This window comes from Schistocerca piceifrons, chromosome 9, assembly GCF_021461385.2.
Source record: "Schistocerca piceifrons isolate TAMUIC-IGC-003096 chromosome 9, iqSchPice1.1, whole genome shotgun sequence".
Lineage (NCBI taxonomy): Eukaryota > Metazoa > Arthropoda > Insecta > Orthoptera > Acrididae > Schistocerca > Schistocerca piceifrons.
This window is the reverse complement of record NC_060146.1, coordinates 143,063,409-143,088,444: the sequence shown is the minus strand read 5'-3', so window position 1 is coordinate 143,088,444 and position 25,036 is coordinate 143,063,409. Positions and strand designations below refer to the sequence as shown.

The 25,036-nt window shown below is 40.3% G+C and overlaps 1 protein-coding gene across 3 annotated transcripts in view; it reads right to left on the bottom strand.

Annotated features, from left to right (window-relative positions):
- The window catches only part of LOC124717120 (histone acetyltransferase Tip60-like), a 105,235-nt gene extending 81,003 nt beyond the window's left edge, over positions 1-24,232 (bottom strand). For 2 of the 3 annotated variants that reach the window (XM_047243850.1, XM_047243849.1), the window contains exons 1-4: positions 24,004-24,232; positions 23,516-23,570; positions 23,362-23,430; positions 6,397-6,557 (exon numbers count right to left, since the gene is read on the bottom strand). In XM_047243850.1, coding sequence (XP_047099806.1) covers positions 6,397-6,557; positions 23,362-23,430; positions 23,516-23,570; positions 24,004-24,051 — 333 coding nt within the window. In that variant the 5' untranslated portion in view covers positions 24,052-24,232. The remainder of the gene's footprint in view (positions 1-6,396; positions 6,558-23,361; positions 23,431-23,515; positions 23,571-24,003) is intronic. The other variant, XM_047243851.1, reaches the window with a different exon arrangement.
- Positions 24,233-25,036: the final 804 nt, after the last annotated feature.

Genomic DNA, 25,036 nt, shown 5'->3' with positions numbered 1-25,036 from the left:
GTCATTAAAGTTACAATGAGATTACTGCACATGTAAATGTATCTCTGGCTACCTAGTGCAGAGGCTAATGCCACCAAGAAAAGTAATGTGTGATGTTTAAGACACTTGTTGCCAGGATCTAAACAACCTTTTTTAATGCTAATCATGTGACAAAACAGATATGAGTGGCTTGGCTGACGAGTCAGTCACTGCTGGATTTAAGCGGATCTTGCCGACTGGTCCCTCTGTTTTTCTTCAAATGCCAGTGCCGAGACATCAATCTCCTAATACAGTAAAATGTAATGATGTTTTTCTTTTTAATTGAGTGGAGGGGTGGGCTAATAATAGCCTTTGAAAATTAGAGGATTTCTTAGCACTGTTCAATACAAAACATTTCTATCTTCCAATTATTCAGTTTCTCCGAGTGTAATTATTGATTTAACAGTCCACGGGTGTACTGCCAGTACACTGTATCTGACAAGCACTGTATTTCACCTATCAAACACACCACCACCATTAGGTACACCGACGAGCTGCACACATCAGTGTCCGAGGAGCCACATGCTTCAGTGTTTGTGGCTGGCAAAGCCCGGCAGTGGGGCCAGCTGCGGTAGCGTGGGTATAGCTACTCCATGTACCATGGCTGCTGAGATGCTGTGTGTTTTCTTAATTAGAGCCAGTGTCAGTTCCTAAGCACTCACAAGAGTATAGCCGCAGCACTGGATGACTAGTACCTCTGGTGTTTATTTCAATGGCCTCTAATGACACTGTCCCAGCATTTTTGAAGTTTCTGCTAAGATCCTGGTACATTCCAGTACAATCACACGGGGGTCTGATGAAGTGCTCTGAATAAATAAGCGCAACAGCTGCCGTGAGAAGATTTATTGATCTATTTGTTCACAACTAGTTGCATTTCTACAGCTGTGGCTACCCCACTCACCAAGCGATCTGTTAAGTGCTCTACGACTGCCAAGTTGTCGGGGTACAATAGTCTAGTGCGCCACTGGTGTTCTCTGCGTCAATCACCAATGGTGCGCATCGTTTGTTCAAAAACTGAGATCATCTTCGAAATTCCCAATAATGCCCATGTTTTATTTGGCAGGCTAAAGTATTCTTACGTGATTGTTCTTCAGTATGAACCCGATTCTTCCGAGTAGTGCACTTGCATGGTAAACAAGCAGTGGCTGATACTTTATGATTTCCAGTATCTCCACAGGTTGTACAGTAGTGGTGGGACACAGAGCGAACATAATCTGCCTTCCCGAATAACTGTTTTCCCAGAACACAGTCTTCACGTGTTTCAGTTTATAGGGAATAAACACTGCACCTAAGAGATCAGGGAATGGTAGTCTGCCTCCCATCTGTGCCCACTGGACACTACAAACTGGCAGTGCACCTGAGAACTGTACCATCATTCCTATCTTATTAGTGTGTGTGTGTGTGTGTGTGTGTGTGTGTGTGTGTGTGTGTGTGTGTGTGTGTCACTAACAGAGTGCTTAGCATAACAGATCAGTAATTGTGTTCCCTAGTGGCAACATTTTTTTTACTTTAATTAAATTCCATATTTATAAACAAATGGAAATGTTAATAACAAATATTGAAATATTTTGTAATAAAAATAACATCCTTTTATTCTTAATTTCTATTCCCACAAAAAAAAAGAAAGGTGAGTATTCGTGATAATATGAATTTGGTACAAAAACATGAAAGACCGAAGAGAGAATTCCTTTTTATTTCTAGAGATTGAACTGTATTACTGATTAATATAACTTACATGTAACATACAGGCATTTCACATGTTTGTATCAAATTTTAGTTTGTTTTCACATGACCAGTAATTAAAAATAAGGTTTTCTTTTTAATAAAAAATTATGATGCAATATTTATTAATTAATATTTCCAGTTGTATATACACATGGAATTTAACACTTTGGTGACCAACACCACATACAACTTGGCACTCCAAACTGACTAGTTTTGTGCGAGAACAATGAACAGATGTCTCATTACCCATCCCTTGACAGGTGCTGCCTTTGTTGCCAATTTCTAAAATTACTTTGAAAGAGGCACAGGTGAACGTAGAGCTACTGTCGCAATTGTGCGCTCATGTCATCCTGTTTTTCATGTACGTACTCATCAGGTTTTGCAGTTGCTATAATTCTGCTGCAAATTTGCTACATTTGTTGGGTGAGCAAGAAATTTTGGAAGCTACGCAGGTAGAATTCACTGAGCTGGATCAAAAGGAGAAATAACTGAGTGGGGACAGTCTGAAGATCTGCTGCTGCTGCAGCAATTACAATTGAGAACTTTTTCAAAACTTGATAAATGCAAATAATTTCAAAACTGAGTTAGGCATAGTAAAGACATAATGTTTACCTTTTATATCAATATATTTCATTACAATACTTAATTTCAGTACCATCTAGTAATTATGTAAAAAATTAAATTTTTATATTCATCTCTCTAGGCGAAAACAGAAATACTCATTTTATGAAAAACTGTATCTGTTGCAGTTATCAAGTTTTGAAAAAATTTAGTTCTGTTTTAGTTGTCTTAATCTCATCTTACAGAAGACACACACAATGAAGCAGTATCCAACATGGATTTCTAAGGCATAGAAGACTAGAATTTATTGGCAAAACAAGCAGGAAACAAACAAGCTGGTATTACCCTGACCATAATTTATCTCTCTGCATGTCAGAATAGTTCACATTTTTTCCACATAGAAGCCAATTGTGTGCCAAAGTGCTCAAGAACTCAGCTCACCTTACCCCACTCCCTACCAAATGTCTGTGGTTTTGCTGTAAACTTGTTTTACAAGCTTTTAATAATGAGCACAGCACATTATTTAGGCAACTCAAATATTTTCACATTTAGTACACTGACGACCACATGATGAAACACTGTCTATCAGATCGATCACAGAATGTTAATCACAGTTACACTCTTCCAATAAACTACACGCCACTTTTGCAATGGCTATATTTTTACAGTGTACTTTTAAGAACTGAGTTATGACTACAGCAGACCACAAAGCATGGTTTCAATACCATAGCCATAGAACAGAAATTTTCTGATGGCTGATAGCAACACCGGTGATCGGGCAAATTGATAAAGATATGTTGAATGGTTGAAAGCTAGGCATCAACTTTGATACCAAAAGGATACTGTACATTCCATCATGGAGATGCTTTATAAACTACATTTTTATCGCACACCAGATTTTATGTGCACAAGTAGGGTAATTTTGAACCTCTGTACCCCTGAAAAGGACGAAGATGGAAAACATTTCAAGGTTTTTTGGAATCAGGACCTTTGCAATACATTATAAGAAGTACAGCCACTGGGTGTGAATAGCTGTCTTTGAATCCAAGGCTCAGTTTGGTATCCAAAAACCATGTTTCTGGGGTGTTTCTCAACAATAAAAGATTTTTGAAAACAGGAAGAATACCTGTCAAAATTTGAGCAGTGTGCTGTAGTTATTTAGATATCCACCACTGACTGAAAAAAATGGTAAAAAAACTTTTTTGGCCTTTCTCTGGAGTGGCCCATGAACTAAATGATGCCTCTGGAAGCCTCTTAAAGTGCACAATAGACCACATCTAAGGCAAAGTGTACCATGTGATTTGTTGTATTTGCGTGACCTGGAGGAAGTGTATAACATCCAAACTTTCACCCTGTGCTGTGTAGGATAGTTACAAGTTGATCCTTCTGTTTAATACACTACCGGCCATTAAAATTGCTACAACAAGAAGAAATGCAGGTGATAAACGGGTATTCATTAGACAAATATACAGGGTGATTCAAAAAGAATACCACAACTTTAAAAATGTGTATTTAATGAAAGAAACATAATATAACCTTCTGTTATAAATCATTACAAAGAGTATTTAAAAAGGTTTTTTTCACTCAAAAACAAGTTCATAGATGTTCAATATGGCCCCCTCCAGACACTCGAGCAATATCAACCCGATACTCCAACTCGTTCCACACTCTCTGTAGCATATCAGGCGTAACAGTTTGGATAGCTGCTGTTATTTCTCATTTCAAATCATCAATGGTGGCTGGGAGAGGTGGCCGAAACACCATATCCTTAACATTTTCCTGGGCTGCGAACAAATTTTCATCACTCGTTCTCGGCCGTCCAGAACTTTTCTCTTTGCACAAACACCCATTCTCTGTAAACTGTTTATACCAACGTTTAATACACCACCTATCAGGAGGTTTAACACCATACTTCATTCGAAATGCATGCTGAACAACTGTCGTCGATTCACTTCTGCCGTACTCAATAACACAAAAAGCTTTCTGTTGAGCGGTTGCCATCTTAGCATCAACTGACGCTGACGCCTAGTCAACAGCGCCTCAAGCGAACAAATGTACAACTAAATGAAACTTTATAGCTCCCTTAATTCGCCGACAGATAGTGCTTAGCTCTGCCTTTTGTCGTTGCAGAGTTTTAAATTCCTGAAGTTGTGGTATTCTTTTTGAATCACCCTGTATTATACTAGAACTGACATAATTACTTTTTCACGCAATCTGGGTGCATAGATCCTGAGAAATAAGTACCCAGAACAAGCACCTCTGGCCGCAATAACAGCCTTGATACGCCTGGGCATTGAGTCAAACAGCTTGGATGGCGTGTACAGGTACAGCTGCCCGTGCAGCTTCAACACGATACCACAGTTCATCAAGAACTGCCTGTTGCTCGGCCACCATTGACCAGACGTTTTCAATTGGTGAGAGATCTGGAGAATGTGTTGGCCAGGGCAGCAGTCTAACATCTGTATCCAGAAAGGCCCATACAGGACCTGCAACATGCGGTCATGTGTTATCCTGCTGAAATGTAGGGTTTCACAGGGATCGATTGAAGGGTAGAGCCACGGGTCGTAACACATCTGAAATGTAACGTTCACTGTTTAAAGTGCCGTCAATGCAAACAAGAGGTGACAGATGTGTAACCAAGGGCACCCCATTCCATCACGCCGGGTGATACGCCATTATGGCGATGACTAATACACGCTTCCAACGTGAGTTCACAGCAATGTCACCAAATACGGATGCGGCCATCATGATGCTGTAAACAGAACCTGGATTCATCCGAAAAAAAATGACGTTTTGCCATTCGTGCACCCAGGTTCATCGTTGAGTACACCATCGCAGGCACTCCTGTCTGTGATGCAGCGTCAAAGGCAACTGCAGCCATGGTCTCCGAGCTGATAGTCCATGCTGCTGCAAACATCGAACTGCTCGTGCAAACGTTCCCATCTGTTGACTCGGGGATCGAGACGTGGCTACACGATCCGTTACAGCCATGCGGCTAAGATGCCTGTCATATCAACTGCTAGTGATACGAGGCTGTTGGGATGCAGCACGGCATTCCGTATTACCCACCTGAACCCACCGGTTCCATATTCTGCTAACAGTCATTGATCTCAACCAACGCGAGCAGCAATGTCGCAATACAATAAACTGCAATCGCGATAGGCTACAAGCCGACCTTTATCAAAGTTGGAAACGTGATGGTACGCATTTCTCCTCCTTACACAAGGCATCACAACAACGTTTCACCAGGCAACGGCAGTATACTGCTGTTTCTGCATGAGAAATCGGTTGGAAACGTTCCTCATGTCAGCACGTTGTAGGTGTCTCCACCAGCGCCAATCTTGTGTGAATGCTCTGAAAAGCTGATCATTTGCATACCACAGCATCTTTTCCCTGTCGGTTAAATTTCGTGTCTGTAGCATGTCACCTTCATGGTGTAGCAATTTTAATGGCCAGTAGTGTATAAAAATGGTCCCTAGTCCTAGGGCTACCTTCTCATCATCAACAGAACCCAAGGTATGAGCCCCACAATAATCCTGTTTTATGTGCGGCATTTTGAAAAATATTTGCAGCGCACGATGTCGCATGCATACTGAAGAAAGTAATACTTGATGGGTCAAAGCTTCAAGTGTAAATTTCTTCATTAATGAATTTTCACAAAAAAGTACACTGGGTCATGGAAAGAGTGAAATTAGAGCTATCCAAAAAGCTAAGCAAATAAACAGTTACTGGCTCAACATTGTCTTTATCACATTGCATGAAAACAAATTCAGTTATCAACTTCTTTTCTAGGAAAATGTTTTCCATAAAATTAACTATGCCATGGGAATTCCAATGAAGTGGTGCCTAGACAGGACTTTTGAAATTTCTAAGGAAACAAGGTATGCCTGCTACCAGTCTAATAATTAAAAGGAAAAAATAGTTATCGAAAAGGAACAGAACAATAGCAAAACGAGTAATTTGATCTCACTACATTTTAGCATCCTTTCAGGGTATGGGCACTGATTTTCAAATGGTATAATTATGAAAGGAAAATCAAATTGCGTCAGGCGGTCAGGTCCCCTCATCAGTTGCTGTAAGAATGAGACTCACCTCATAGACAACTCCATCGGGTCCTGTACGCGTCTGCTGAGACGCAGTGTTTCCAGATTCTACTGGCGCACCAGAAATGGGAACGGGAGCTGCTCGAGGGCAGTCCACGTCATTCGGATCCAGACGATCCTCCATAACCCATTCATCTTCCCGCATAGTGACTGCAAGATGATGAGAAAGGTGAATGCTAAATACACATTACAGAGGAATTGTACAGAACACGGAAACAAGCTGAGAAAGACGGAAATTAATTTCAGTCTTTTATGTTTCCTTTGTCACCAGCATAAGTTGTTACTCTCCTACACCTAAATGTATACCCTGTAAACCACTGAAATGCACAGATGAGGGTACTTTCTGTTGTATTCAAGGCTTCTCCCTGTTCCATTCTTGTGTGGAATGTGGGAAGAATGGCTGTTTAACCAATATGTTTAAACTATAAACAATATTGTTTTTCACCTTTCCATTGTTTCACAATTGTGAACCCGTAACTATTCCTTCATTATTGCTAAAGCTAACAGTGAAATTGTGTTGTTATACATACGAGTGAGCACCAGTAATATAAAATAAACAGCGGGCTGAGTGAGAAAAAATTTAAGCTCCGTGCAAGAAAACTACCCAGATTACAAGCTAGCAGCACAATTCCACAATGTGGCAATTGTCTATGAGATAATTAGTAATTGAATGAGCAACTGGTTGGGTCTGATGCAAACGCGCTGTTTAATGCAGCAAGTGGGTCATTACTGTGGGGTAACACCTGTCTAGCCACCATTCAATAACGCTGTTAGTATGGTTTTTGCTAGTTTTGTTTTGTTTTAGGGTGCAAATACAACTAGGGTCACATCTGGACTGTAGAACACAGACAGAGAGAGGAGTTAAAAACAACTACATGTTAATGCCGATCGACAGAAGAGAAGACAGCTAAAACCACGAACATAGAGAAAGGCCTTTAAAATACGCCACAGAGAAATGGAGGTCTGAACTAAAGATTGAATGTCCCTCACCATGTTACTAGAATAGATAAAAAGTAAAACAGGACCAAGAACGTGCGCAGCATTCACTAAAATGGAGGATAGCTCAGATGGCAAATGCAAATGAGAAGTAAGTGTTTAAAAAGGGCAGATCGTCAAAGATTGAGGGCAATGAGCACAAAATGTTGGGGAAGCACCACTTAACAAAATGGCAATGGGTAAAATGAATGTGCCTCATAAGCAACCTACCTAAAATTATCTCCTCACAGCGAGAGAACCGAGAGGAGGTCGTCCAAGCCACTGGGAAAGGGTTAATAACACTGAGCTTGTTCCCATGAAGGAAGGACCAGTGGTGATGCCAAAGTGACACCACCTGCTGACAGATGGCAGCACAGAGATGATCAGAGGGAATGTAAGAACTAGCAGGCTGAGGTACAAGGACTGCAGCCTTGGCAGTAGCATCAGCAGCCTCATTTTCTGTCCGAGCAATGTGACCAGGGACCCACATAAAAATCACAGTGATTCCATCAAGAATGAGCAAGTGACAGTTTTTATGTAACCATTGCACTAATGGATGGATAGTGCGCAGCACACAGAGGCTCTCAAGGGCACAAAGAGGTCTGAGCAGATGACTCAATCGAAAAGCCCGTGTCGCCGGATGTACTGCATGGCCTGACACAGGTCGAAGAGCTACTCTGTAAATATTGAGCCATGTTCCGGAAGCCAATACCGAAAAATGTCAGTACCAATAACGAGGCACATCCAACACACCACGGTTAGTCTGAGAGCCATCAATGAACCCAAAGAGACTATTGCAATGTTCAGTGCAAAGGTCATGAAACTGAAGAAGATAGAGCGAGGCTGGATTAGTGACCTTAGGAAGCGAATGAAAGCCATAGTAAACATTGGCCACCACACAAAGCCAAGGTGGTGAAGGGTTCACACCCATCAGGTGAGTGGCAGGTAGCGTGAAGTTAAGTTGCTGGAGCAAGAGCCAAAAGTGAACTCCAGGAGGTAACAGAAGAGGGACGCACCCCATACTGACGATGAAAGGAGTCATCGAAGGGGGCGGCATAGGGTGGGTGGCTACATGTGGCAGACAAATGGCATGCTAGTGTAACAGGCACCAGTGGCCAAACAGATGCTACAATGGTGGATAGTATTGAGACTGCATAAGACAGACAGATGCACAAATGGATAAACGAAACACCCATAATCTACTTTCGAACAGACAAGGGACCGTTACAAATGGAGGAGGGTGGTTTGATCTGCTCCCCAGGAAGTAACACTGAGGACACGTAGGACACTGAGGGACCGCTTACAGAGGGCTGCCAGGTAAGACACAAACAAGGCCAAGAAAGCTTCCCACTGAGCACAAGCCCCATGAATTTCGTAGTTTCAATGAACGGAAGAGCGACAGGCCCAAGATGTAAAGACAGTGGAAGAAACCAACTGTGCTGCCAGAAATTCACACAAACAGTTTTGTCAGTGGGAAAATGAAAGCCATTGTCAATGCTCCACAAGTAGAGATGACAGACATTGCTGAAGAAGCAGCTCAATGAGAAGTCTGTGGAGAACTGAATTGATGGAAAAATCGTCAACAAAAAGGGACGTGGAAATGCCCAGTGGGAGACAGGCCATTATAGGGTTAATGGTGACAGCAAAGAGGATGACGCTCAGGACGAGACCATGAAGCACACTGTTTGCCTGGATAAAGGTGTCAGACAATGTGTAACCCACACATACCTTGACAACTCAGTCTTCAAAATTCCTGAAGGAAATGGAGCATGCGGCTATTGAAGAATCACATGTGGAGAGTACAGAGGATGCCAGTCCTCCAGCAGGTGTCATAGGTTTTCTCCAAATCGAACAACACAGCCAGTCTAGGATTTCTGCAGAAAACCATTCATGGGATAGGTGGACGCAGTGACGAGGTGGCCAACTGCAGGATGGTGTGCTCCAAATCCTCTATGTGCAGTGGTTAGTAAATTGAGAGACTTGAGCCACCGTAACAGCTGGGCATGAATCATATGTTCCACCATCTTGCAAACACAATTGGTGATTAGTAGAGAGATGGTGTTTGTCTTTACCGGACTTAGGTATGGGTATGACTATACCTTCACACCAGCGTTTGGGAAATGTGCCCTCTGCCAAGAGGCGGTTGTAGGGTATGAAGGAGGAAGTGCTTGCTCACAAGAGAAAGGTGCTGCAACATCTGAATGTGAACACTGTCTGGCTCTGGGGTGGAACATTGGGGTGAAGTGAGAGCATAATCTAGCTCCTTCACAGCAAAGGCGGCATTGTATCACTTCCTATTCCGAGAAGAGAAGGGTGTCACCCGAGAATCCTCTGTTCTTTTGCGATGGAGGAAGGCAGGGTTATAGTGCGAGGACCATGAAATCTCCATAAAATAGTGGCCCAAGGTGTTGGAGATAGCAATAGGGTCCACTATGACATCGTCTGCTACTGTCGAGCCAGAAATTGTGGCATGACCTTGGTCCCACAAAGCTGTTGGAGGTTAGCCCACATGACAGAAAAGGGAAAGGAACTGTTAAAACACCCATTAAGTCAAATCCAGCTAGCTTTTTTGCTACCCCAAAGAACACGACAACACTGTGCACGCAACTGTTTATAATGTATGCAGTTTGCTATTGTAGGATGATGGTTAAAAATGCAAGGAGGATGCCTCCATACATGAATTGTCAGGGCACGCCTCTGTCCACCAAGGGACCAGGGCACAGCGCGGTAAAGAAGAGCAAGGGACGGAATGTTCTGTGGCGGTAAGGATAACGTTTATAAGATATTCTACCCAGTAATCACAACTGTAGAAACGTTTGTTGAAGGCCACCAGGGAGGAGTAAAGCCTCCAGTTGGCCTTAGAAAGTTGACATTTGGGTGTGCACGTAGGTGGGGTGAGAGTCAGCAAAAACAGATAGCACACGGGAAATGGTCACTCAAGTGTGTGTCAGAGAGAATGGACCACTCAAGATAACAGGCAAGCTGAGCAGTGCAGAAGGATAGGTCCAAATGGGAATGTGTGTGCATGGATTCGGATATAGGTGTGCGTGGAATCCGAAAGGAACATGGGTGTTCCCGTGTTAAAGCAAATTAGGTTAAGGTGATTGAGAAGGTCGGCCAAGAGGGCACCTCTCAGACAGGGTTCTCGTAGAACCCCAAAGGGGATGGTGGGCATTAAAGTCACTGAGCAGCTGAAAGGGGTGAGGTAGCTGCCCAGTAAGCTGGAGGAAGTCTGCCCTAGGGGGCTGTTACTATGGGTCCCATATATTTGTTTGAGCAATATTCTAGGATCAGTTGCACAAATGTTTTGTAAGCAGCTTCGTTTGTAGATAGACTGCATTTGCCCACTGAATCAAAGACCACTACCTGCTTTACCTACAATACTACAACTGAGCATGTGAGATTGTTTCATTTCATGTCCTTATCAATTGTTACACCCAGATATTTGTACAATTGACTGCAGCTGCGAGGTCACCTATATTGCAGCAATACTTTACAAGTTTTTAAAGAATTGTATAATTTTAGATTTCTGAACATTTAAGACATGTTGCAAAGCTTTGCACCACTTGAGTATCAAGATCCAACAGAATATTTATGCAGCTTTTTTCAGACTACATAATGGATAACTGCACCGTCTGCAAGAAGCTCAGGTAATCATGAACGGCAAGAGATCAAACAAACTTCCATGGAGCATGTTTAAAGATACTTCCAAAACTGTCAATGACTCTCCATCCAAGATAGCATGCTGTGTCCTCCGTAACAAGAAATCCTCAATCCAGTAACAAATTTTGCTTGGTAAAGGATGGGGTAACTCAGCCACAAATTCAATCTACAATGTGACAGGGGTTCCTTTGGGCTCTGGAGCTTTGTTCAGTTTCAGTTTCTCAGCACCACTAACACTTATCTATATCACTCATCTTTGCAGTAGTGGAATAATTAAGTTGAGGGCACTACTCCTGTATTTTCCTTTGTACCATTTGAAAATGGAGTTCAGCATTTATGCATTTGCTTTGCTATTCTCAATTTCACTTGCTGTTTCATCCATGTGTATCTGGCCACTAACTTGAGAACCACTAAAACCTTTATACAAGAATGTGGTTTGTGAGGGATCTTTCAATATTATCCTGCTACATTTATCACTTAAAACTTCATATGTTGCCCCCCCAACAGCCTAATGCTTATTTTGTGTTTCTCATACATAAAAAGATGCAGACGGCCTTCACTTAACAACTGAGGGTACTGGCATTTGCATAGAGTTGTCAGTGCTAACAAACAAGCAACACTGCATGAAATAACCACAGAAATCAATGTGGGACATATGACAAACATATTAGTTAGGCAAAATCTGGTCTTAACAGGCTATGGCAGCAGATGACCGACATTAGTGCCTTTGCCAACAGAACAACAACACCTGCAGCACCTCTCCAGGGTTCCTGACCATATCGGATGGACCCTAGACTGGAAAACTGGGGCCTTATCAGACAAGTTCTGATTTCAGTTGGTAAGAGACGATGGTAGGGTTTGAGTTTGGTGCTGACTCTACAAAGCCATGGATGCAAGTTGTCAACAAGGCACAGTGCAAGTTATTGATAGCTCCATAATGGAATGGACTGGGTCCTCAAGGGATCACTGACCGGAAATGTTTATGTTCAGCTACTTGGACACCATTTGCAGCCATTCATGCACTTCATGTTCCTAAACAATGGTGGGATTTTTATGGATGACCATGCACCATGCCACCGGGCCACAACCATTCGTGATTCTTTTGAAGAACATTCTGGATAATTCAAGCGAATGATTTGGCGCCCCAGATCTCCCAACATGAATCCCACTGAACATTTATGGGACATCATAAAGTCTGTTTATGCACAAAATCCTGCATCCACTTTCGTAGTTGTACAGCTATAAAGGCAGCATGGCTCAATACTTCTGCAGGGGACTTTCAATGACTTGTTGAGTGCATGCCACATTGAGTGGTACAGTAAATACATATCAGGTTCATGGTCAGCTATTCTTTCAAACTCTCTGAAACCTGATGTTAGTAACAGTTACAAGCAATGCACATGAAATTACATGCAAGTTAACTGCCTCTGATTCAGGAGATTCCATTGGGGAGAGGAGAGAACTAAGTATCAAAGGTAATTTCCTTACAGTGGAATGACTGGAAATGGATTTGTCATGTTTTCAGATTTATTAGTGTTCAGTTTCTGCGTTTTACACTGCGGTGGATACACAACGGCCCTCCTCTGTCACACATAGAAGCATTTTTATACATTAGTATGTATTTTTAGTAAGCAATGAAGTAGAACTAATTAAAATTTGTAACATTTTGATTCAGTTATGGTTTTTAACTGTGTCACATACAAAACCGTCAAGTATGAATCTAAAAATTATGAATATAATAGGAAAGTTTGGAAACAAGATAAATAATTTAGCAATAAAGGCAACAAATTACAGAATAGCAGAAGTGTTGAGTCAATGACAGGCATGCACACACAAGCACAATATTGTGCCAGCTGGACACAGAATGCAGGGATCACATTTCAGCAAACTAGGGTGTGTGTGTGTGTGTGTGTGTGTGTGTGTGTGTGTGTGTGTGAGTGTGGAAGGGGAAGGGGGGTAGGGGGATGAGAGGCAGGAAGATGAGTTGGGGCTGGGTGGCTAGCAGCTTGGAGGGAGGCAGTGGCTTTTCTGGCTAGGAATGCAGGATTGGGGGGGGGCGGGGGGTGTACATGGACAGGCTACAGGCATGTGATGCACAGGTACCACAGTCGGTGGGGTGTAGCAGACCATGAAGGTGGCATGGAGATGTAGATTTGGGAGAGGGTGACAGAACGAAGGAAGGGGAAACTGCTGGCAGAGGGCGTGGGGACAGTGGACTAATGGTTATTGAGAGCAGGAGGGTTAAGGGTTAAGGTAGTGAAGAATGTGTTGCAATGACAACTCCTATCTGCGTAGTTCACAAAAGCTGGTGGTGGAGGGAAGGATCCAGACAGCCCAGGTTGCATTCAAAACACCTTGCCACAAGGATCAAATCCCTGTGGAAGACAATGGACAAGACTTGTCCAATCCACCCATGCAGCACACACTATTCCAGTCCTGCCACAGGTTTATCCAGCCCCATCAGAGGGAGTAATATCTGTGAAAGCAGCCATGTCCTGTACCAATTCTGTTTCAATTACTGCATAGCTTTTTATCTACATCTACACTCTGCAGATCTCTGAATTGAATGGCAGAGGGGACATCCCACTGTACCAGTTATGGCGTTTTCTTTCCTTTCCATTGACATCATCCAAGATCATCCTCCAGACACTTATTTAAAGAGCTAGAGATATGTATTCACCTATGAAATTTGTTATTAACAATCAAAACAAATTCAAAAGTAATAGCAGTGAACATGGCTACAACACTAGCAGAAAATATGATCTTCACTACTCAAGGTTAAATTTAACTTTGGCTCAGAAGGGGGTAAATTATACTGCCACAAAAGTCTTTGGTCACTTACCCAATAGCATCAAAAGTCTGACAGATAGCCATATAGCATTTAAAAGGAAATTAAAAGAATTTCTTAATGGCAACTCCTTCTACCCATTAGATGAATTTTTGGATATAGTAAGTGGGTAATTTCCCCAACCCCACAAAAAAATATATTAAAACATTAAGTGTCATGTAATATTTTGTGTAATTTAATATCTTGTATAGACACCTTTTATTAACCTGACACATTCCACATCATTACGAAGTGTCGTATTCATGATCTATGGAACAAGTACTAATCTAGCCTAATCTATTGAATGCTGAAAGAATGATTGTTTAAATGCCTGTGTGTGCTTTAATCCTGTCCTCACGATTCATATGCGAGTGACAAGCAGGAGATTGTAATATATTCCTAGATTCATTATTTAAAGCTAGTTCTTGAAACTTTGTAAGTACGTTCTCTCAGGACAGGTTATGTCCTGTCTCCAAGGGTCCGTCAGTTCAGGTTCTTCAGCATCACAACACTCACACATTGGTCAAAGAAACTTGTGACCCTACATGCTGATCCTCTCTGTATACATTCAATATCTCCGTTCAATTTGGTATAGATCCCGCATACTTCAGCAATATTCCAGAATGGGTCACATGAGTGATTTGCAAGCAATCTACTTTACAGACTGATTGCACTTTCCTAGTATTCTATCACTCACTTTACCCATGACTCAGACTAGGAGATCATTCCATTGCATATTTCTACAAAGTGTTACACCCAGGTATTTATGGGAGTTTGACAATTCCATCTGTGCCACACTGATATTATAGTCAAAGGATACTACATTTTTTTTCCATTTTGTGAAGTGCACAGTTTTAAACAAATTGCCAATTTTTGTACCACTTTGAAATTTTATCAAATTCAGATTGAAAATTTATGTATATCTTTCAGACAGTAAATCACTACAGATGACTGCATCATTTGCAAAATGTTTTAGGTTACTATTAATATTGTCCGCAAGGTCATGAACAGCAAGAGTCTCAACCCATTTCCCTGGGGCACACCTGAAGTTACTTCTACATCTGATGACAACTCTGCATCCAAAGTAATGTGCTGCATCCTCCCTCCCAAAAAAACCCTCAATCCAATCACAAATTTCACTTGATACCCCATATGATCATACATATGCAATAAGCATTTACATGGTACTCAGTCAAATGTTTTTTTCAGAAATCAAGAAATACTGCATCTACCTGACTGCCTTGATCCAAAGTTTTCAGTATGTCATGTGAGAAATGCGAGCTGGGTTTCACATTATCTATGTTTGCGGAATCCTTGGTGGTTGGCACGAAAATGTTCATTCTGTTCTGAGATTTGAGCTTAGAATATGTTCTAAAATATTACAACAAATCACTGTCAAGGATATTGGATAAGAGCAAGCGGATCACTTCTGCTTCTTATCTTGTAGATGGGTGTGATCTCTGCTTTTTTGCAACTACTGGACATAGTTTCTTTATTTCAGGGATCTATAATACATCATACATAGAAGATGGGCTTACTCAGCACTGATAGAGACTACAATGGGCCCTGGGGCTTCATTCAATTTAAATGATTTCAGTTATTTCTCAACATCATTGACACTAACACTTATTTCACTCGCCTTTTCAGGGGTACGAGGATTACATTGGTGCATTTCTCCCGAGTTTTATTTTGTAAAGAAGCATCTGAAAATGGAATAAAGCATTTCAGTTTTTGCTTCCTCTATCACTAACAAGTGACTGGACACTATCTTCAGTGTCTAACCAGTTGTTACATACGACCAGAATTTATTTGGGTTTCATGAAAGATTATTTGACAATATTCTGCTATGGCACTCATTAAAGGATTCGTGAATTACTCTCTTGACAGCCAAAAGCATTTTATTCACCATCTCTCTACCTACAGCACAATACAATATCATGAAAACCAACCAGCAGTCAACCAAAATGAATGGCCATCACCAAACTGTGGCCCAGAACAAAGTTACCAACCCAAGGGCACAACATGCAAATGGGCACAACATGCAAATGGGCACAACATGCAAATGGGCACAACATGCAAATGGGCACAACATGCAAATGGGCACAACATGCAAATGGGCACAACATGCAAATGGGCACAACATGCAAATGGGCACAACATGCAAATGGGCACAACATGCAAATGGGCACAACATGCAAATGGGCACAACATGCAAATGGGCACAACATGCAAATGGGCACAACATTCTCCATTTCAAAGGGTGCTTCACAACCTGAGCCATCTAGATCCTTCCTTCTACCAATAGCTTTCTAACTACAGGCGCGAGTTATTTTTACCATTCATCTTCCACTCCCGTAATCCTCCTGGCCGCAATTTCAGGTAACCCACAGCCCTCATGCCTCCATCCAGCTGTTTCCTTATCTATCCCGTCACCTCTTCCCAATTCATGCCCCCTTCAGTGGATGCTGCTACCCACCAGCCACTACAATCAGGTATTACATGTGTAGCCTACATTCCTGCCATACCTCCCTCCTGCATTCACGTGCGTGTGTGTGTGTGTGTGTGTGTGTGTGTGTGTGTGTGTGTGTGTGCGAGCGCGCGCGCGCTCTGTTTGAAGATGACAAGTATAGGAGTAAGGAAGGAAAATAAAATGCTATTGTCAGATATCTTACTGAAACAGTAGCAAATGAAAGATCTGGAAACACCAGATGATCAAGGAAAATGGATCACTAAATTCTGACAGGAACCAGTGGATAAAATTAAGTACTTATAGAACTATTTAAGATATACACAATAAAAGTAAATATATTCTGATTTTTTCTCTTGTGCAACCTTAATTAGAAAACCGGCCTATTAGAATGAAGTGTTTTGTTCTGCTATAATTATAGTAAGCAGAGCTACAGCTTTGGGCAATTTAAGGATGAAGAAACTTACATAATTCTGCACATTTTCATTCAGTGATGAGTTACAGGAGTCTCTGTCTGAATTCAGCTCACAGGGATAACGTACTTTCACAATATGGAAGTATGTTGTATCGAATACCTAGTGTTAATTTCACAACTTCCAACAGAGACCTTTTCCACAAAATACTTCATATTGGCAAACTGCTTCACAGTGTGTATCTTCTTGGATGTTCTTTTGCCATTACAACTATTTCTCTTGTCTCGAAAAATAGAGCAAAACATGAATATAATGCTAGGACCATGAACAACTACTGCAAAGGGACGGGTTTAATATCAGAACAGCAGGAAGTTATATTTGCACACTTGTATTCAGCAACCTTTTTGAGCATACTGAATATCTTGTGCGTAATCCAATGAAATTTAATACTGACTGCAGATATATCCAGCAAACAATGGACACTTCTGAATGGAATAATAAGTCAGGCCCCGGTATCTGGAGACCGTGTGTGTGTGTGTGTGTGTGTGTGTGTGTGTGTGTGTGTGTGTGTGTGAGATTTCAAAAGGACTTAAATATTTTAGCACTTTTTCATTGTTCCTGTATGCAACTCATTGCCTCCTCCATAATATGAGTAGAGGTATCTGTTAAGTAGCTGGGTTCAACTACACTGGAGAGTATCTTCATAAACTCAAATGTTTATGTATTAGTGTATATGAACACAAAAGGGAAGCCATAAGAAAGGTGATAAACGCATTCTTGATATTTGTTATTTATTCAATCTGTACATTGAAAAAGCTGTCAAGGAAATCATGTAGAAATCTGGAAAGGGAATTCAAGTTCAGAGAAAATAAATAAAAACTTAGGTTTGCCGATGACATTTTAAGTCTCTCAGACACAGCAAAGGATGTGGAAGAATAGTTCAATGGAGTTGATAGCATCTTGAAAGGATATTACAAGATGAACAACAGAAGTAAAAGAAGTGTAATGGAATGTAGTGTAATTAAATTAGGTGACACTGAGGTATTTAGATAAGGGAGTGAGATGTTGAAAGTAGTTGATGGGTTTTGCTATCTGGGCAGCAAAAAAGCTGATGATGGCCATCTGTTAACATGAAATATACATTTAAGTGGCATGAAGTATTTTCCAATTTGCCTAGAGTGTATCATTGTACTGAACCAAAACGTTGACACTAGGAAATTCACACAAGAGAAACTTTAGAAATGTTGTGCTATAGAAAAATACTGGTGATTAGATGGAGGGACTGAGTAATAAATGACGAGGTAATGAATCAAATGGAAGACAAAGATTTAGCCCACAACTTAACTATTGGTCGATAGGACACACCCTGAAGCATCAAGAAATTGTCAGTTTGGTAAATGCAGAATATGTATGTATGTGTGTGTGTATGTGTGTGTGTGTGTGTGTGTGTGTGTGTGTGTGTGTGTGTGTGGGGGGGGGGGGGGGGGGGGGGTAAAATGTGGGAAGACTTGAAGGCTTGACTAAAGTAAGCAAGTTAAGATAAATGTAGGTTGCAGCAGTTATGCAGACATTAAAGGACCATACTAGCCTGGAGGGCTGCATAAAACCAGTCTGAAGACAATGACAATACGATATAATTAACATGAGCACCATAACACAAACATTCATACACGGCATTGCATCAAAATAAAATATACCTCGCTTGCTTCCTTGCATAACTAGACCCCCTGTGGAATGTGATTCATATAGAAAAGCAGGAAGGTCTTTAATTTTTGCCACCTTTCACTATCTACATCAGGAAGAGAAACTTCCTGAAAATGGTCTTTTGTCATCTGCACCTATATTACCTAATTATCTTTGACTGCCACAACTCCATACCGCCTTTCTAAAAATTATGTGTTTTTAGTTATCTATTCAAATCAATTATTCAATTTCCACCATTTTATTTCTGTTCTGCTCTTGTCAGTTGTAGGTAAAGGTCTAGAATAGGACCAGTGGCATACTTACGTAGTTTATGCAGGAATGTTATCAGCACTTCTCGTACAGAACTATGGAAACACAAGATCTGACACTATGTTACACAGCCAATGATACAACAGGCAGACAACATTTCGAAGTAATACATTCAGAAGAAAGGGTGAAACACTGCGGTTTGAGTGGCAGCTATTTAAATTGTACTACCTGTAGTATCCACAAACCAAGGACAGCATCACAACCCATCAGATATACCAAAAAGCAGTGAAATATTTTTTTGCTCTGAGTTGCTACACAGCTGATCTGCATGAGCACACTGACTATGTGGATCAAAGTTTCTTAATTAAGTCTTGGGGGAAGGTAGGTCGATACATGTTTATGAATACATCAAATGTGTAAACTATTATTAATAAACATTATCCACCTACCTACTCAAATTAAAAAACACTGATCGACTTAGTGTGTTCCCACAGATCAATTGTGTAATCATTTCGCCACCAAATTTGATACATCTTTGTGTCCCTGCAATTAATCCACGAGACACACACTGACTGATGACCTCACTGTGCAGACCAATATCACTTAAATCAGTCCACTTTAAAGCACTTGCTGCCGTAATAACATAATATTTTTCTCAAAACTCACTAAAAAAAGAAAACACAGAAAATAAGCCAATGGTTTCAATTTGGGTGCTATAAATACATTGTCTCTCTTCTCACCTCTTATTGTTATGTCAAAGACTTATCCCAATGGCTACTTGTTGCCAAACTAAGAGCAGTACATAAGCCCAGCTGTGTTTTACTATCAGTCTTAAGACTCATTCTCAGCAGTGCCAGTTACTGGAAATCTGGTAGGCTACTAAACGTCAAAATGGCAACTTTTTGAACCCTTTGTCTGTACTGTGGAGTCAACAGATATGAATATTTGAAACTCTCAGGAAAATTATAAAATTATGAGGCAGAATTGCTGGCCAGCTAAAATCCTAGAACCAATACACAAAGTACAAGAGAGCTGATTTTTTAGACTACAAGTTTCTTACGCTGAGAGGAAAGACCGATGTCAGGGAAGGGCAAAAGAATGCTGAACATTCAAAAGGAGATCACACAGCAATCAGATTTTTTGTAATTTTTATATTTATAGAACATGACGTTCAGAACTCAAATTCCAGTCACCAAAAGCAGTTTAAAACAACTTGCAAAAATCGACATTGAAGTTTTACAACCCTGTTTAAGACACTAACATAAAACTGACTTTCTATGAGCAATGTGGGTGGCTCTGTGGTACAGTGCTTGCCTGCCATGTTGTGGGCTTGGGCTCAATACTTAGCAGATTTAAATTTTTAAACAGAGGTGCTAGCTCTACAATCATTTCCATGAAGCATAAACAAAAAATTGTAGCACTCAAAGACTGGTAATCACTGGGTCGAGTCATTTCGGCCATTTTCTCTTTTTTCCCTCTGTTCAGATCATATACCCACATCATTTAAATATAAAAATGCGAATTAACACACATCAACTTGTAATTTTTATCAAAAATTTACATCTTATTTCTGATTACATACTAAACACAGATATCTAGTTTTCATTGCAAATTTGACTTATTAAGTAACGACCTTTTATAAAAGATCATTAATCAAAATTTTTAATAAAAAGGAAAACAATTTTCTTTTCCATCTTTCTGTATTATACGCTTCATGGACATACCATAGAATATCCATCTTTGTTTAAAAATCTGAATGAAACCCAGGACTCCAAAGTGGCAGGCAAGCATTATGACTGAGCCACACCACTTATCAGACGATCAACCTTACATTACTGCATTAAAGAATGGTAAGAAAACTTCAAATTCTATTTTCTTCAGAATTTCTGAGAGTTGCAGCCAATCGATTGATATTTGAGTCCTGAACTTCATCTACCACAAATATATAAAAATTCAAAAATCCAGACACCTTGTGGTCTCCTTGTTAGGTCCCAGAATGAGAGGGTCCCTCCTCTAGAGAGGATAAGTTGAGAAAGATCTCTCAAACGAAGTAATTGATAGCTGCAAAAGTATGGATGCCTGATGGTTCTTTTATACTTGCCTTAATAACAGTACCAAGAACTTTAGCCAGCAGTTTTGTCTCAAAATTCGGGTCTAGTGTAGCAGGGGATACAACCCGTCGGCTTTGAACAATGACGTCACAAGTCGCCAGAGAGCATGTATTACAAAGATGAAAGAGCTGAGGAGAATGTTGAGAAACAAAGGAATGCGAGAGAGATAAACATTGATATTTTCAAAACCCGAGAAGCGATTCTTCTTAGTGTTGTAGCTCCCTTCAGTAGCTGATAAGTGTTTTTTGGCTTTTTAAAAAAAATCTCACGAGATAGAATAAACTTCATTAGTTTATTCTATCTCGTGCGATTTTTTTTTTAAGCCAAAAAACACTTATCAGCTACTGAAGCATCTGTATCTTAGGATCAGTTTATTCTATCTCGTGAGATTTTTTTAATAAGCCTGAAAACACTTATCAGCTACTGAAGCATATTGGTGGAATAAGAAAGTGAAATACGGTAAAATAGTGAAATATAGATAAACGATCGCTTTTAGATTCACATTCAATTATTTTAATGATAGCGCTTATTAGAACACAGAACTGCTTTATTATCTATGCCTCGGAGTGAAGACATTACTATCTACGACTAAGGAATGACGTCATTGTTCAAAGCCGACGGGTTGTATCCCCTGCCACACTAGACCCCAAAATTCTATAGTTTTTCTAAGTAAACTTTCAGGAAAAGGACTATTAAGATATTTGTATAATCAAATTAATGTGGGGGAAGGGGGGTATTTTATAATGACCAAGTGGCAGCAGATTTAGCCCCACACAAGACTACAAACCCAAGCTTTAGAAACTGGGAGCACTTTTTCTAATCTTTTAAATTGCTAACATTTCATTGTTTATTTCTTTCATTCTGTTGTATCACATCTCAGAGTTCCCCACATCTCCTGCAAGTGAAATTTGTGACTATTGAGGACCTTTTGTTACGGTGGATGTAGAATGCTATCTTGGATGGAGAGCCATTGGCAGATGTAGTAGCAGCTACAGGTGTGCCAAGCGAAGTGTGTTGTGACCCTCACTGTTCAAGTTGTATATTAATGACCCTACAGACAATGTTAATAATAATCTCAGACTTTTTACAGAATGACATACGTATCTGTAATGAAGTATTGTCTGAATCTTGATAAAATTTCAAAGTGGTACATAGATTGGCAACTTGCCTTCAGTGTTCAGAAATGTAAAATTGTGCACTTCACGAAAGGAAAAATGTAGTATCCTATTAACTATAACATCAATGAGTCACAGTTGAAACTGCCAGCCCTACAAATAGATGGGTATGGAACTTTGAAGAGCTATGAAATGAAATGACCACATAAGCTGTCATAAGTAAAGCACATGATAAGACTTCAGTTTATTATTAGAATACTGAGGAAGTGTAAGCAGTCTACAAAGGAAACTGCTTACAAATTACTCATGCTATCAGTTCTAGGATACTGATCAAGCGTGTGCGACCCATGCCAAATAGGATTGACAGGGGACGTTTAATGTAGACAGAGAAAAAGCAGAACAAATGGTCACAGGTTTGTCTGATATGTGGGAAAGTGTCACAGATGTTGACCCTCCGCCACACACCGTCAGGTAGTTTCCGGAGTATGGATGTGGATGTAGATGTAGATGAAGGAACTGAACTGGAAGCCTCTTTAAGACAGACATAGTGAACTGTCCAGAGACAATCTGTTAAAAATTTCAAGAACCAGCTTTAAAAGATGACTCTGGGTACATACAACAGCCTCCTATGTATCTATCACATAGGGATCATGAGGATAAATTAGAATAATTACTGCATGCACAGAGGCGTTCAAACCATCATTCTCCTTTGCTTCATACATGAATGGAATGAGAAAAATCCCTAGTAATTGGTACAATGGGACACACCCTTCACAGTGGTTAGCAGGGCATAGAGACAGATGTCATATTATGGAGATGTGCTGAGAAAGCCACAATATTTCTTTCCATGAACTATTTGGGCATGGGGTGAACTGGATATAACTGGTACATTATGTACGCTTCTTCACTGTGTTACGACTTGTACACGAGAGAAGTTTAACTAACCTTTCTTAATGGCATAACTAACTACACAAATTCAGAGCAATGTGCTAAGATACCTTACTACTAATAAAACAGATTGGAGAAAATTACAACATATAAATTAATTAGCAAATCACCTGACTCTTAAATAACACTTTTTTTTAATCCATACTGATGCAATTTTGGAACACTTCAGTATTTTTGCGGATCTATGTTCAATAAGCTGGAAATGGCGCACAAGGAATTATAATAATTAGACAATTTTCATGAGCTATTACTAGTAGAAAACTATTTATGTAAACAATGCAAGACTGACAGACATGGTATGATAGCTGAGCAATGAAGCACTAAGAAAAATGTTTTCAAAAGTTCTGAAGCTGGATATAACCGGGTACTAGCCTACAGTTAATTTCACATTTGTTGCCCTGCCTCTGCAATGGCATAACAACAGTCTCTCAGCGACATAACCACAACTGCAAAGTGCATGAATGACTTGCCAAAATACTTACTTCCCAAATAGCGAATGAAATAACTCCTTGTGCCGGAAATCTCGCGAATTTGCAAGACCTCTCCCAGAGCTGAAACAAAATATGTTATGAGTGAAGCGGGTGACTTCAGTGCATGGATATTATGACGCCAAGCGTCTGCAAATAAAATACTTACCCCATTCATCAGTGTCCATACGAATGCGCAACCGACAGCCTTCACTCACTGGGATCTAGAAAATAGAGTAGAATCTTTCACAAATACTTCACAGTAGTTGCCAAATGTCTATGCATTGCAATAGCACATTATATACGAAACACAAGAGGTGTAATCGCAGAATTAAAAGGCAGCACAGTATCAGCGTCGTAATTTCTACAAAATATTACGCCATCTGTAAACGATTACCAGTAGAAATCTGATACTGAAGCTTACGCAGATTATTTACGTCCAGATAGAAAAACGATCATCATACCCGATCTTAAATAACATGAAACCCATTATTTACCCTTCTATTCTCAGAGGAAAGTAAGGATACCCGAATAAGGGCTTGTACAATAAGTTACAAATTGGGTTATATTTTATGGTCTTGTGAAAACAAGACAATGCTACTCCCATAAAAAATTTAAAATTGGTCGTTTCTCATTCTTGGTGTCTTTCAAATATACCTGCGTATCACATCCACATGCCCTTTCTGCGTTACCTCCCCCTTCCATCACGATGAGTCTGTCATAAATCAAATGTGCGACATTGCTTCCATACAGAAAAATAATGTCATCTCAACGAATTAGTTCGCTAGACGTAAACTAGAAAAAGATCTTTCTCGTCCCTAAAATCACGCATCCCGAGTTAAAACACGTCTGCATCAACGCCAACACACACCGCACTTCGAAATGATGTTACGCACCGGCTCAGAACGATGCGAGCGCTATCGGTGGCCCCCAGAGGAACCATCGAAGGTTCGATAGCTCAATGTATTGCACTATTTATTTGATATCGCTGTTAACTCGACTTGTATTACCCTTCGTTTCGGTATACGTATACTATCCTCAAAGATCAAGTCCCTTTATTGCAGCTGTTCCAAGCTTACTATGTTTTTTGTATTAATGGTCTACATTACTCGATTTGAATTTCGCGGCGTACGTACAGTTCCTTGGCGGTCATATTTAGCCATTTGAAGTGGAAGCTCAATCGTCATCTGCTTGGATTTTAAATTACTTCTGCCCTTTGTCTAGTTTCTTTGATCCGTTAAACAACTGCTCAGATTTTGTCTGTGATTGTTGCCTTTCGAGTAAGTAAGTCTCTCGCATCGTTTAACGCTAGATAATTTCGAAAAAGACAGCAGAAAGAATCACAAAATGTAGTAGACTTAGGCAATAAAACGTAAATGAAATAGTCTGAGGTTGATGTACGTGTAGGAAAAATGCCATAGTAAGAGTCAACATCTCATAAGTATGAGCCTACCATTTTTTCCACGTGAAAATACGGGACATCTCACAAGCAAATGACATTGTATAATTAACGTTGTATACAGGAGACCGTCAAATAAATATTGTTAAGCAATATTTTTTAGCCTCAGTAAATATATCATGCTACTGCAGTTATACTTGCAGTGACAATAAGAAGATACGGAGACAAGCAGGAGCATCCCCGAGGATTGATTGGTAGCCAATAAGGTTAGCACGAAAATTCCGCCTTTTT